The following is a 14,101-nucleotide window of genomic DNA, read 5'->3' on the forward strand; positions in this document are numbered from 1 at the left end:
CAGCCCTCCGCACACGAGCTGCGTTCCCTTCCGTTGGCTGTCACTCCGTTGTTAGTCTCGGCCATCATCATCATCATCCTTCCGATCAGCACGGTTGGCTACGTACGGTGCGAAAGAGGTTCAACATACAGACATTTTGCAAAGAGCGGATAACGATACCTCTGCTGATCTCGTGAAGGAGTTTAAACCACCAGCACCACCGTCGTCATCGCCGTCGGACAAAGACGCCGGTCACCGCATCGCGCGGTGCTTTCGGATGCGCTTCTGCGGCCGTCTGGAACGCTCTTCCATTCCGATATTAGGAAGCCACTGAGGCTGCGCCGGTTTACATCACCGTCGAGATTGACAAACGAATTTCTTTAGAACTTGCTTCTTGCTATATTCTTGGTTATTTCGGTAAAGTCACGAAGATATGAAATTGAATAACATTATTATTTTTATTTTATACAAATAAAATAATAAATTTGTTTATTTTATAAAAAAAAAATATTATAAATTTTAGTTTATAAAAATAAAATAATAATTATTTCTATTTTATAAAAAAATAATAATATCGTTTTAATTTTATAAACAATAAAATAATTATTACTATTTTTATTTTATAAAAAAATAATATCATTTTTATTTTATAAAAATAAAATCATGTTGTAATTTTTTTATTTAGTTCTCTATCTACGTGACTTTTACCGAAAGGACCATGAATATGAATTCCTGCAGTCACGACAGTTTTAAGTCAAAATGTGCTTCTTGCTGTCGTCGTGTTGAGTGGTGTCGTCCTTGCCCCGCACCTCCGGTTAGCCTCGGTCGTCTACGCACGGTGCGAAAGAAGTTCAAACATGCGCGTGCATTCACTTGAAGGCCGCACACGCACAGTGTTATAATTGACAAAGTTGTTGAGTTTGCTGGACTGAGTTCTCCTCCACAATAGATTTTTTGTTTGTGGGTTAGATCGCGTAAATGTATAAATGTGTCGTTAAAACCCGCCACCACCCGACACAGCCAACTAGTAAGGGATTTGTCACGTAAACAGAACGTGGCCAATTCGTCACTTTTACAGCACTAGTGTGTAGTGTAGTGTGTAGTGTAGTGTATTATAGTGTAGTATACTAGTACAGCACTAGTATGCAGTGTAGTGTATAGTGTAGTATATAGTGTAGTGTAGTATAGTGTAGTATACTAGTACAGCACTAGTATGTAGTGTGTATAGTGTAGTGTACAGTGTAGTGAATAGTGTAGTGTATAGTGTAGTATAGTGTATTATACTAGTACAGCACTACACCGGTGTGTTGTTAATTACGAATTGGCCACGTTCTGTTTACGTGACAACCCCTTACTAGTTGGCTGTGTCGGGTGGTGGCGGGTTTTAGCGACGCATTTATATATTTACGCGATCTAACAAAAAAACCCCTCTATTATGGATATTGGTCGCGAAAGCCAACGTGTTAAATTGAGTTCTCCTCGACTGTATCTCCCCCCACCCCGCCCCCCAGGGCCGAGCTGGAGGCGAACCCCCTTCACTTCTCCCTGCAAGGGGGGCTCATCCCGCGGCTGTGCCCAGCCGTGGGAGAGGAGATTTGGGCCCTGAACGTGAAGCGGGGACTCCTGAGCGCCGTGCAGAACTCCCTCCCTGTGGCCCACGGCTTCCTACAGGACGCCCAAGGCTCCCTCCAGGAGGCCCACGGCTCCCTCCCTGGGGCCCACGGCTTCCTGCCGGAGACAGAGAACTCCCTCCCTGGGGCCCACGGCTCCCTCCAGGGGGCCCACGGCTCCCTCCCTGTGGCCCACGGCTTCCTGCCGGAGACCGATGATTCCCTCCCTGGGCCCCATGGGAACGTGGACGTAGTCGAGGTGAGAATTCGCGGTGCAGCACTGACCCAACAACGCTGCTAACCCAGTGACACCTTCGCTACCCCTAACAAAGACAAAGATCCCCCCCCCACCCCCCGTATAGCCTCAGCAAAATGTTGGGGCAAGTGCCGTTAGCAGCACCTATGAAGGCCGGCACGGCGCACGAGGGGGTGGGTGGCCAGCAACGCGCCCCGGCCGCCTTTATCTCCCGAGTGGCGATGTTTACAAACACCCCCCCCCAACACCAATTAGAAACTTCCCCAACCCCTTCGCCGGGACCCCCCCTGCAGCAGAGGCTCCAGGATGGTGCCACGCTGCCCCCTGCAGGCGACACGCGGTGCGGGTGATGACAGCAACGCGCGCAGCACTCGGAGCAGGAACACACTCCATGACCCGTGTCCCCTCGTGTCTCCCGTGTCCCCTCGTGTCTCCCGTGTCCCCTCGTGTCTCCCGAATCTCCCGTGTCCCCCGAATCTCCCGTGTTCCCCACGTCTCCCCCCGTGTTCCCATGTGTTCCCCTTGTCCCTCGTGTCCCTACGTGTTACCCGTGTCTCACGTGCTCCCCCGTGTCTCCCGTGTCTCACGTGTTCCCCCATGTCTGATGTGTCTCCCCATGTCTTCCGTGTTCTCCGTGTTCCCCACGTGTCCCCACGTGTTCCACGTGTCTCATGTGTCCCACGTATCCCCACGTGTCCCCCCGTGTCCCCCGTGTCCCACGTGTTCCCCCGTGTCTCCCGTGTCTCACGTGTCCCCCCGTGTCCCCCCATGTCCCCCGTGTCCCCCCGTGTCCCCCCGTGTCCCACGTGTTCCCCCGTGTCTCCCGTGGCTCACGTGTCCCCCGTGTCTCACGTGTCCCCCCGTGTCCCCCCATGTCCCCCGTGTCCCCCCGTGTCCCCCCGTGTCCCACGTGTTCCCACGTATCCCCCCGTGTCCCATGTGTTCCCCCGTGTCTCCCGTGTCTCACGTGTCCCCCGTGTCTCACGTGTCCCCACGTGTCCCCCGTGTTCCCCACGTGTCCCCACGTGTTCCCCGTGTCCTCCGGGTTCCCCACGTGTCCCCCGTGTCCCCCCACGTGTTCCAGGAGGACGTGCTGGGCCGATGCAGCACCCAGTACCGCCGCGATGCAGGAGGCGGGCTGCTCAAGAGCAAGGATCTGCGCTCGTGCAAGCATCGAGGCTTCTCCAGCTCCTCGCTGCTCCTCACGGCCCTGCCACACGTGAGCGAGACTGGGACTCCCCTAGGTCGGCTCAGCCGGAAAAATAGCGCGGGTGTGCGTGCGTGTGTGCCTGTGCAAGTGCGTGTGTGTGTGTGGGGGGAGCGGTGGTGTAGCGTTTAGCGCTACGCTGCGCTACGAACCTGGCAACCCGGGTTCGATTCCTGCTCACGGCCAACACCTGGTGACGATTATCTAAACCGGTCTTGGGCCTCCCCTAGGTCGACTCAGCCTCAAATGAGTACCCAGTGCGGTGTGCAAAATATCGCCACTGTGGAGACAAATGCGGTCGGGCGTGGTTGCTGGTCTTCCCACCCCTTCGTGTGCCGTGCCGGCCTTCATCGGTGCTACTCACTGACAGCACTTGCCCCAACAGTCTGTTAAGGCTACACGGGGGGACCTTTGTCTTTGTGGGTGAGATGTGGCAAAAGATGCAGACAAGAGGTGGAGATGGAGCGCGATGGAAAATAATGACGCAGAGTGCATAACGGTGGGCGGGGGGGATCTTTGTCTGTGTGTGGGGATCCCCGTGACAGGACTCGAGCGGCGGGCCTCAGGAGGTCCTGCGGGGCCACGCGCGCTGCTCGCTCTCCTACCCGCCCGGGGCCCCGCTGCCGAACGCCACGTGTGAAGAGGAGCTGCTCTTCACGCCCTTTCATCAGCATCAGCAGCGCGCCCAGGGCGTGCGCACTCGCTCCCGCGTGGCCTTCTCGTTCGACCAGCACGGGCCCACGGAGGAGAGGCCCACCGCAGGTGAGGGTCCCGAACAGGAGAGGGGCCCACGGGTGAGGGTCCCGAACAGGAGAGGGGCCCACAGGTGAGGGTCCCAAACAGGAGAGGCCCACAGGTGAGGGCCCCAAACAGGAGGGGCCCACAGGTGAGGGTCCCAAACAGGAGAGGCCCACCGCAGGTGAAGGCCCCAAACAGGAGAGGCCCACAGGTGAGGGTCCCAAACAGGAGAGGCCCACGGGTGAGGGCCCCAAACAGGAGAGGCCCACAGGTGAGGGCCCCAAACAGGAGAGGCCCACAGGTGAAGGCCCCAAACAGGAGAGGCCCACGGGTGAGGGCCCCAAACAGGAGAGGCCCACAGGTGAAGGCCCCAAACAGGAGAGGCCCACGGGTGAGGGCCCCAAACAGGAGAGGCCCACGGGTGAGGGTCCCAAACAGGAGAGGACCACAGGTGAAGGCCCCAAACAGGAGAGGCCCACAGGTGAGGGCCTCAAACAGGAGAGGCCCACGGGTGAGGGCCCCAAACAGGAGAGGCCCACGGGTGAAGGCCCCAAACAGGAGAGGTCCACAGGTGAAGGCCCGAAACAGGAGAGGCCCACAGGTGAAGGCCCCAAACAGGAGAGGCCCACGGGTGAGGGCCCCAAACAGGAGAGGCCCACGGGTGAAGGCCCCAAACAGGAGAGGCCCACAGGTGAAGGCCCCAAACAGGAGAGGCCCACGGGTGAGGGCCCCAAACAGGAGAGGCCCACGGGTGAAGGCCCCAAACAGGAGAGGCCCACGGGTGAAGGCCCCAAACAGGAGCTGCGCTGACTGAACAGCATGACGGCACCGTGCGGTCAACAGAATGGTCACAACCTCGTTCAGTCGTCACATCGACATCTCATAAGCGCTCATCGGAGGTGTAAAGAGAGACGGTGCGAGAGAGAGAGAGAGAGCTGTGTGAAGAGAGACGGTGAGAGAGAGAGAGAGAGATGTGAGAGAGAGGGAGATGTGTGAAGAGAGAGAGAGCTGTCTGAATAGAGATACGATGTAAGAGAGAGATGTGAGAGAGATGTGTAGAGAGAGAGAGAGCTGTGTGAAGAGAGAAACGATGTAAGAGAGAGAGATGTGTGAAGAGAGAGAGAGATGCGTGAGAGAGAGTGATGTGAGCGCGCTCTGTGCCCCCGCGCGTGCTCGTGCCAGGCGAGGAGCGGGTGCCGCTCGTGCGTGCGACGACGCTGCTCATGGAGAGGAGCCCCGGCGACGACGCCGCCGAGCGGGGATCCAAGTCGGGGGCGCACGGCGCCCTGCGGGTGCTGTGCGCGCCCGACACGGACCCCCTGCAGGTCGGGAGCGAGCGCACGCCAAAGACCCACCCCCTCCCCCACTGCCCCCCCCCCACCTCGTGTAGCAGCCTCAACAGACTGTTGGGGCAAGTGCTGTTGGCGACCACAAACAGCGGCAGCAGCAGCCACCGTTTGCCACTAAGTGGCGGCAATGTCACCGCGGCGCTTGTGTGCCAGGCTAGGGGCGAACGCGAAGGGTGGCGGGTGGTTCGCTGTTGCCACGAGGTCACGGGACAGAGACCCAGGGCGTCATTCAAGAGCCTCCCTCCCATTGGCTCCATACGCGTGAACCCACGTGCACGCACGCGCACAGCCTCACGCGCGTGCAGCCGAAAGATGAATCTGGCAGCATTGGTCCCACGCGCCGCTGTCCGCGGTGCTGATTCTACAGGGGCAGGATGATACTGCCCGGGGTGCACTGATCCCAGGGCAGGATGAAACTGCCCGGGGTGCACTGATCCCAGGGCAGGATGATACTGCCCGGGGTGCACTGATCCCAGGGCAGGATGATACTGCCCGGCGTGTACTGATCCCAGAAAATCCCTGTCCATTAATTTTTTGGGCAGGTTCAAGCGAGCCTGAACTCTGCTGAACTTTGAACGTCGCTGCAGAGGTCGCCTGTAATCAATGCTGCTGATATTGTGCACTCCTAGAAGGCCGTGCGGCGAGCCTGACATTCGGCCGGAGAATATCTGAACCGGTTCCGGGCCTCCCCTAGGTCGACTCAGCCTTGAGATGGGCACCTTGGTACGCAAACATCAGGGCTGGGGAGACAAAGGCGGCCTGTTAAGGCCATACGGGTGTTCTTTGTCTTTTTTACGTGCAACAACAGAGAGGGGGCAGCTGCCCGTGGTGCATGACATCACACCACTGTGATGACATCACACTGCTGTGATGTCATCTATCTCTCCTGCCCAAGCTGCGTGTGCTGCCGCTGTGCACGCGTTCGCTCTTTGTGTGTCGTGCTTTCGCTGCCCAATCACCTTGTTCCCTCTCACCACCACCTGTCCAATCACCTCCTTCGGCTCATTCCCTCTCACCACCACCTGTCCAATTACCTCCTTCATGAAGGCCGGCACACCACGCCTGACCACCTTTGTCCCTCTGCCCAATCCACATCATCATCATCATCCTCATCCTCGTCCTCATAATCGACTGACGCATTTGACCCCAGGCGGCTGCGATCTTCCCGGAGCTGGCGTTCTCCCTGCGCGGCCTGAGTGGCGAGGAGCTGCGGGCCCTGTGGGCATTGGCGCGTCTCTCCTGCCGCGCGTAAGGGTCGCACACTCGCTCGCAGCGAGCGGCACCCATGCAGAGCGGCACGGCGTGCCACCGGGGTTGTGGGTGGCCAACACCACGCCCGCCAAGGCCACCTTTGCATCCCCAGCGCTGATTATTGTTAACACACCGCGCCAGGTACTCATTTTACGGCCGAGTCGATCGAGGGGAGGGATCGAGGACCGGGTTCAATTATTTGTCACGGTCATTGGTCGCGAGCGGGAATCGAACTCGTGTCGCCGGGCTCGTAGCTCGGTGCACTAACCGTTACGCTGAACACGCCCCACCACACACTTATCCACACACTCATTACTACAATTACACGCGGGGACAAAGATCCCCGCGTGTAGCCTACGCGGCCATATTGATGCACGTGCTGTTTGCGAGCAGCGCCTAGGAAGGCCGGCACGGCGCGCGAGCGGCTGTTGTGGCCATCGTCGCGCGACCGGACGCCTTTGTCTCCACAGTGGTAGAGAGCCCGTGCGGGTATTGAGTGTCGTGGCGGTAGTGAGTGGGCGTACGAGTCCGTGAGAGAATCTACGTGCGAGTCCGTGAGAGAGTCTACGAGCGAGTCCGTGAGAGAGTCTACGAGTAAGTCCGTGAGAGAGTCTCCAACGGAGTCCGTGAGAGAGTCTAGGAGTGAGTCCGTGAGAGAGTCTCCAACGGAGTCCGTGAGAGAGTCTCCAACGGAGTCCGTGAGAGAGTCTCCAACGGAGTCCGTGAGAGAGTCTCCAACGGAGTCCGTGAGAGAGTCTATGAGCGAGTCCGTGAGAGGGTCTCCGAGCGAGTCCGTGAGAGTGTCTATGAGCGAGTCCGTGAGAGAGTCTCTGAGTGAGTCCGTGAGAGAGTCTCCAACGGAGTCCGTGAGAGAGTCTCTGAGTGAGTCCGTGAGAGAGTCTCTGAGCGAGTCCGTGAGAGAGTCTCCAATGGAGTCCGTGAGAGAGTCTCCAACGGAGTCCGTGAGAGAGTCTAGGAGTGAGTCCGTGAGAGAGTCTCCAACGGAGTCCGTGAGAGAGTCTCCAACGGAGTCCGTGAGAGAGTCTAGGAGTGAGTCCGCGAGAGAGTCTCCAACGGAGTCCGTGAGAGAGTCTCCGAGCGAGTCCGCGAGCGAGTCTAGGAGTGAGCGAGTCCGTGAGAGAGTCTCCCAGCGAGTCCATGAGAGAGTCTCCAACGGAGTCCGTGAGAGAGTCTCCCAGCGAGTCCGTGAGAGAGTCTCCAACGGAGTCCGTGAGAGAGTCTCTGTGCGAGTCCGCGAGAGAGTCTACGAGTGAGTCCGTGAGAGAGACTCCAACGGAGTCCGTGAGAGAGTCTCCAACGGAGTCCGTAAGAGCGTCTCCAACGGAGTCCGTGAGAGAGTCTCCAACGGAGTCCGTGAGAGAGTCTCCAACGGAGTCCGTGAGAGCGTCTATGAGCGAGTCCGTGAGAGAGTCTCCGAGCGAGTCCGTGAGAGTGTCTATGAGCGAGTCCGTGAGAGAGTCTCCGAGCGAGTCCGTGAGAGAGTCTCCAACGGAGTCCGTGAGAGAGTCTCTGAGTGAGTCCGTGAGAGGGTCTCTGAGCGAGTCCGTGAGAGAGTCTCCAACGGAGTCCGTGAGAGAGTCTCCAACGGAGTCCGTGAGAGAGTCTAGGAGTGAGTCCGTGAGAGAGTCTCCGAGCGAGTCCGTGAGAGTGTCTATGAGCGAGTCCGTGAGAGAGTCTCCGAGCGAGTCCGTGAGAGTGTCTCCAACGGAGTCCGTGAGAGAGTCTCTGAGTGAGTCCGTGAGAGAGTATCTGAGCGAGTCCGTGAGAGGGTCTCCAACGGAGTCCGTGAGAGCGTCTCCAACGGAGTCCGTGAGAGAGTCTAGGAGTGAGTCCGTGAGAGCGTCTCCAACGGAGTCCGTGAGAGGGTCTCCAACGGAGTCCGTGAGAGCGTCTCCCAGCGAGTCCGCGAGAGAGTCTCCAACGAAGTCCGTGAGAGAGTCTCCGAGCGAGTCCGCGAGAGAGTCTACGAGCGAGTCCGTGAGAGAGTCTCCAACGGAGTCCGTGAGAGAGTCTCCAACGGAGTCCGTGAGAGAGTCTCCAACGGAGTCCGTGAGAGAGTCTCCAACGGAGTCCGTGAGAGAGTCTCCAACGGAGTCCGTGAGAGAGTCTAGGAGTGAGTCCGTGAGAGAGTCTCCAACGGAGTCCGTGAGAGAGTCTCTGAGCGAGTCCGTGAGAGTGTCTAAGAGTGAGCGAGTCCATGAGAGAGTCTCCCAGCGAGTCCATGAGAGAGTCTCCAACGGAGTCCGTGAGAGAGTCTCCCAGCGAGTCCGTGAGAGAGTCTCCAACGGAGTCCGTGAGAGAGTCTCTGTGCGAGTCCGTGAGAGAGTCTACGAGTGAGTCCGTGAGAGCGTCTCCAACGGAGTCCGTGAGAGAGTCTACGAGTGAGACCGCGAGAGAGTCTCCGAGTGAGTCCGTGAGAGAGTCTCCGAGTGAGTCCGTGAGAGAGTCTCCAACGGAGTCCGTGAGAGAGTCTCTGAGTGAGTCCGTGAGAGGGTCTCTGAGCGAGTCCGTGAGAGAGTCTCCAACGGAGTCCGTGAGAGAGTCTCCAACGGAGTCCGTGAGAGAGTCTAGGAGTGAGTCCGTGAGAGAGTCTCCGAGCGAGTCCGTGAGAGTGTCTATGAGCGAGTCCGTGAGAGAGTCTCCGAGCGAGTCCGTGAGAGTGTCTCCAACGGAGTCCGTGAGAGAGTCTCTGAGTGAGTCCGTGAGAGAGTCTCTGAGCGAGTCCGTGAGAGGGTCTCCAACGGAGTCCGTGAGAGCGTCTCCAACGGAGTCCGTGAGAGAGTCTAGGAGTGAGTCCGTGAGAGCGTCTCCAACGGAGTCCGTGAGAGGGTCTCCAACGGAGTCCGTGAGAGCGTCTCCCAGCGAGTCCGCGAGAGAGTCTCCAACGGAGTCCGTGAGAGAGTCTCCGAGCGAGTCCGCGAGAGAGTCTACGAGCGAGTCCGTGAGAGAATCTCCAACGGAGTCCGTGAGAGAGTCTCCAACGGAGTCCGTGAGAGAGTCTCCAACGGAGTCCGTGAGAGAGTCTCCAACGGAGTCCGTGAGAGAGTCTCCAACGGAGTCCGTGAGAGAGTCTAGGAGTGAGTCCGTGAGAGGGTCTCCAACGGAGTCCGTGAGAGAGTCTCTGAGCGAGTCCGTGAGAGTGTCTAAGAGTGAGCGAGTCCATGAGAGAGTCTCCCAGCGAGTCCATGAGAGAGTCTCCAACGGAGTCCGTGAGAGAGTCTCCCAGCGAGTCCGTGAGAGAGTCTCCAACGGAGTCCGTGAGAGAGTCTCTGTGCGAGTCCGTGAGAGAGTCTACGAGTGAGTCCGTGAGAGCGTCTCCAACGGAGTCCGTGAGAGAGTCTACGAGTGAGACCGCGAGAGAGTCTCCGAGTGAGTCCGTGAGAGAGTCTCCGAGTGAGTCCGTGAGAGAGTCTCTGAGTGAGTTCGTGAGAGTGTCTCCGAGTGAGTCCGTGAGAGAGTCTCCAAAGGAGTCCGTGAGAGAGTCTCTGAGCGAGTCCGCGAGGGAGTCTCTGAGCGAGTCCTCGAGGGAGTCTAGGAGCGAGCGCATGCGCCGTGCGCGGTGCAGGAACCCGCTGAAGGAGGCTCTGCCCGCGTGCGGCTCTGAGGCGTGCGTGGCGCTCATGGCGTCGGAGCTGGGCTCGGTGAGCGCGGGCGTCGCCCATGGCTGGCTGCGCTCCCTCGCGTTTGTGCCCGAGCCCACGGCCGCGATGATCGTCGCCGTCACGGTAGGAGACGCGGCGCGGGACGCACGAGAAAACACAATACAAGGGGAGACACCACGGGGCACACGCACACATGCACGCGCGCGCACACACGACAGGGCACGCAATACGGGACGTTCGCGGGATGCCCCCCACCACCACCACTACCGATATTCATAATGAAGGTTTTTTGGGTTCGATCGCCGAAGTATAAATGCGTCGAAACCCAACCACCGCCCGACAGCCAACCGGCAAGGGGATTTTGTCACGTTAAACGAAACGCCAAATAGTTCTCTCCTTCGGCCCACCGGTGTGTGTTTGAAGAGTGAATCCACAACATTTACGATCTGAGTAGCACGACGTCTCGTTTTGTAATTGCATCCAGCATCGTCGGGCGATTTTGCCACAACGGTGAAGCCACCCACCTGCTCCTGGTCTTAAGCAGAGCAGCAAGACGACCGATATGAAGCGTCGCGCCGCGTGACGGCGCGGCGCTTCCTCCCGGTGTCCCGGGCCCCCCGCGCCTTACCCCCCACTCCATGCGTGGCGTCGCTCGTGCCCCCCCCTCCCACCGGCAGCCGCTGCTGAAGTCCGAGGCGGGGACAGCGACGTCTGCCGCCGGCTCCCGGGCCGCACTGCTCTCCGTGTCCGCGCTGCTGCACAACTTCTGCACGAAGGCGGCCGTGGGGTGCGGCGGGGAGAGCGCTGTGCGGGCCGCGGTTCACGCCATCGCCCGCCGCCTGGAGCCCGACTGCTCGCCCCGGGGACGCGAGGCCCGGGAACAGGTACAAGGAGGGGCGGGGGGTGGGGGGTAGCCAGCGGGCAGCCAGCGGGCAGCCAAGGGCAGGTACAGAGCCAGGGGCAGCTAGGAGCAGGTCGAGGCGGTCGCCAGGGGCAGCGAGGGGCAGGGTGCTGAGGGTCGCCAGGGATAGCGAGGGGCACGGGAACCGGGGTGTGGGTAGGGCAGGGGTGGGCAGGGAGGGTACAGAAGGGCAGTAAGGCAGGGGTATTGAGGGCAGCGAGGGCAGGGAGGGCAAGACTCGGCTCCAGTTTAGGTTTGGGGGCAAGTTTCACGTGGAGCTGAGCAAGGAGCGGGCGCTGGGAGACGCGGTCACGGCCACGGAGCCCGAAGGGAATTGAGAGTGGCCCGAGGAAGTGAGACCTCTCGTCTCTATTGTCCCCGCGACTCCGTGTCTCTGTATCCCCATGTCCCCCGTGTGCCTCTGCCTGTCCCCGCGTGTCCCCGCGTGTCCCCCACGTGTCCCCCGTGTGTCCCCCGCGTCCGCAGGCGCTGCTGGCCCTCAAGGCGCTGGGCAATGCGGGGCTAGCGGGGGGAGCGACGCTGGCGCCCGTGCTCGCTCGCTGTGCCCGGGCCCGCGGGCCCGGCTCCAGCCTGGAGCTGAGGCTCGCGGCTGTCGACGCGTTCCGGCGGATCCCCTGCGAGGCCGACGTGAGACTCACCACGCTCTCACCCTCACCGCACTCACCACTCCCCACTCACCAGTCACTCACCACACGCGCCACTCCCCACTCACTCACCACACTCACCACTCACTAGCCACACGCGCCACTCCCCACTCACTCACCACACTCACCAGTCACTCACCACCACTCACCAGTCACTCACCACTCACTCACCACCCGCACCACTCACCACACTCACCACACTCACCACACGCCCGCCGCGCTCACCAAGTTCACCGCGCTGACCGCGAGCGGTGGCACCGCCGGTGCGGTCGCGGTGCGTGCAGCGTGGGGCTCTGGTGGAGCTGTACCGAGACGAGCGCGACGAGGCGGAGGTGAGGATCGCCGCGTACCTCCTCGCCATGCACTGCCCCTCGCCCGACGTGCTGCTCACCGTGCGCCTCACCCAGCGCAATGAGAGCTCCCAGCAGGGTACGGTAACTCGCTCGCTCACCGCACTCTCGCTCACCGCACGCTCGCTCACCGCACTCGTTTACCACACGCGCTCACTCGCTCACCCCACTCGTTTACCGCACTCGCTCACCGCACACACTCACAGCACTCGCTCACCACACGCGCTCACCACACGCGCTCACCGCACGCGCTCACCGCACGCGCTCACCACACGCGCTCACCGCACTCGCTCACCGCACGCGCTCACCGCACTCGCTCACCGCACGCGCTCACCGCACGCGCTCACCGCACGCGCTCACCGCACTCGCTCACCGCACGCGCTCACCGCACGCGTTCACCGCACGCGCTCACCGCACACGCTCACCGCACTCGCTCACCGCACGCGCTCACCGCACGCGCTCACCGCAAGCGCTCCACCACGCACACCCACCCGCTCGCCGCACGCACCCACTCACCACATCCCCTCGATCGCTCCTCCATACACTCACCCACTCGCTCTATACACACCACACTCACTCCCCAGGCGTGTGTGTGTGTGTCTGCATGTTCCCCTGTGTGTCCACGCGTGTTCCTCGTCCACGCGTGCACGGGGAACACAAGCGGCCAACGCCGGCGACGATTATCTGAACCGCTCGTCGGCCTCCCCTAGGTCGAGTCGGCCTCAAATGAGCACCTGGTGCGGTGTGTAGTAAACATCGCCGCTAAGAGAGACAAAGGCGGCCGGGCGTGGCGCTGGCCACCCACCCCCCTCGTGTGCCGCGGGGGGTGGGTGGCAGACAGCACTTGCCCCGACGGTCTGTGAAGGCTACACGGCGATGTGTGTGTGTGTGGGGGGGGGGGGTCTTTGCCTTTGTGTTCGCGCGCAGTCGCCTCGTTTGTGTGGAGCCACCTGACGCAGCTGCTGGACTCGACCGACCCGGCGCAGACCGCGCTGCGTCGGCTCCTGGCGGACGCCGGCCTCCCCCCCCCGGGCCCGGACGCCGACCTCAGCCGCTGGCGCTACTCGCGCTACGCGGAGACGACGCTGCGCTCGGGTGCGCCGACACGCGCGCCGTCGCTGCACGCGGGGAGGCACGCGCGCGCGGGCGGGCGGATGCGCACGGGGTGACGCATGGACACTCACACATGCACACAGAGGAACACGTGGAGACGCACCGACGGACACGCTCAGATACGCGCACGTGCACGGGGCGACGCACGGACACACACGCGCACACACACACGGGCACACACACGCACGCACACACACACACACACGCACGCACACACGCACACACACACGGACACACACACGCACGCACACACACACACACGCGCACACACGCACGCACACACACACGCACACACACACGGACACACACACGCACGCACACACACACGGACACACACACGGGGACACGCAGTGCGATACGCGCCACTGTCAGCCGCGCCTTCACGCCCCAACGCATCGTCACGCGGCGCACTCAGACGCGCTGCTGGACCGCTGCTCCTCCTTCCCATGTTAGGAATTCCCCCCCCCCCGGCACCGGAGCCACGAAGCTTTGAAATTATCATCTCGATTGACAAACTCGTTTCTGTCGACCGTGGCACCTTTTTCTAGAGCGTGTTGTTTTTTTTGTTTGCGTGGTTCACCACAAGTTCGTGCGGTTAAAGCAGGCATGTTCCCTTGCGAAAGGTTTGAACACCTTAACACAACAACTGTTTCATTGCCAGAAAGGCTAGAACCTATTCTTATACTGTTCATTTCTTTAGAACTGCGTTTTGTGTTCAGTTTGTTGACCTTCCCCTCGCACCTCCGATTAGCATGGTTGGCTACGTACGGTGCGAAAGAAGTTCAATACACACACACATAGCACGGTTGGCTACGTACGGTGCGAAGGAAGTTCAACATGCACGCTACAATGCGTGTCCCTGCGCCCCTGTGACCTCGGTGCTGTGCGTGCCGTGGTGTGGCGTGGCATGCCGTGGTCTTGCCACACCACATTATGGTGTGGCGTGATGTGGTGTGGGCTGGCGTGGCGTGTTATGGTGTGATGTGGCGTGATGTGGTGTGTTGTTGTCTGGTGTGGCCAAGCGTGGTGTGGTGTGGCGTGATGTGGTGTGGCGTAGCC

The 14,101-nt window shown here is 60.4% G+C and overlaps 1 protein-coding gene across 1 annotated transcript in view; it reads left to right on the forward strand.

Moving 5' to 3' along the window:
- Positions 1-14,101, forward strand: part of LOC116941407 (uncharacterized) — a 43,087-nt gene that overhangs the window by 10,776 nt on the left and 18,210 nt on the right. The window contains exons 4-13 of the mRNA XM_076075046.1: positions 1,491-1,848; positions 2,930-3,064; positions 3,598-3,814; positions 4,973-5,115; positions 6,290-6,387; positions 9,977-10,136; positions 10,691-10,897; positions 11,401-11,562; positions 11,864-12,008; positions 12,857-13,024. Of these exons, the coding sequence (XP_075931161.1) occupies positions 5,014-5,115; positions 6,290-6,387; positions 9,977-10,136; positions 10,691-10,897; positions 11,401-11,562; positions 11,864-12,008; positions 12,857-13,024 (1,042 nt within the window). The 5' untranslated portion in view covers positions 1,491-1,848; positions 2,930-3,064; positions 3,598-3,814; positions 4,973-5,013. The remainder of the gene's footprint in view (positions 1-1,490; positions 1,849-2,929; positions 3,065-3,597; positions 3,815-4,972; positions 5,116-6,289; positions 6,388-9,976; positions 10,137-10,690; positions 10,898-11,400; positions 11,563-11,863; positions 12,009-12,856; positions 13,025-14,101) is intronic.

This window comes from Petromyzon marinus, chromosome 1 (assembly GCF_048934315.1).
Source record: "Petromyzon marinus isolate PM22_M1 ecotype Great Lakes invasive population chromosome 1, UKy_Petmar_22M1.pri1.0, whole genome shotgun sequence".
NCBI lineage: Eukaryota > Metazoa > Chordata > Hyperoartia > Petromyzontiformes > Petromyzontidae > Petromyzon > Petromyzon marinus.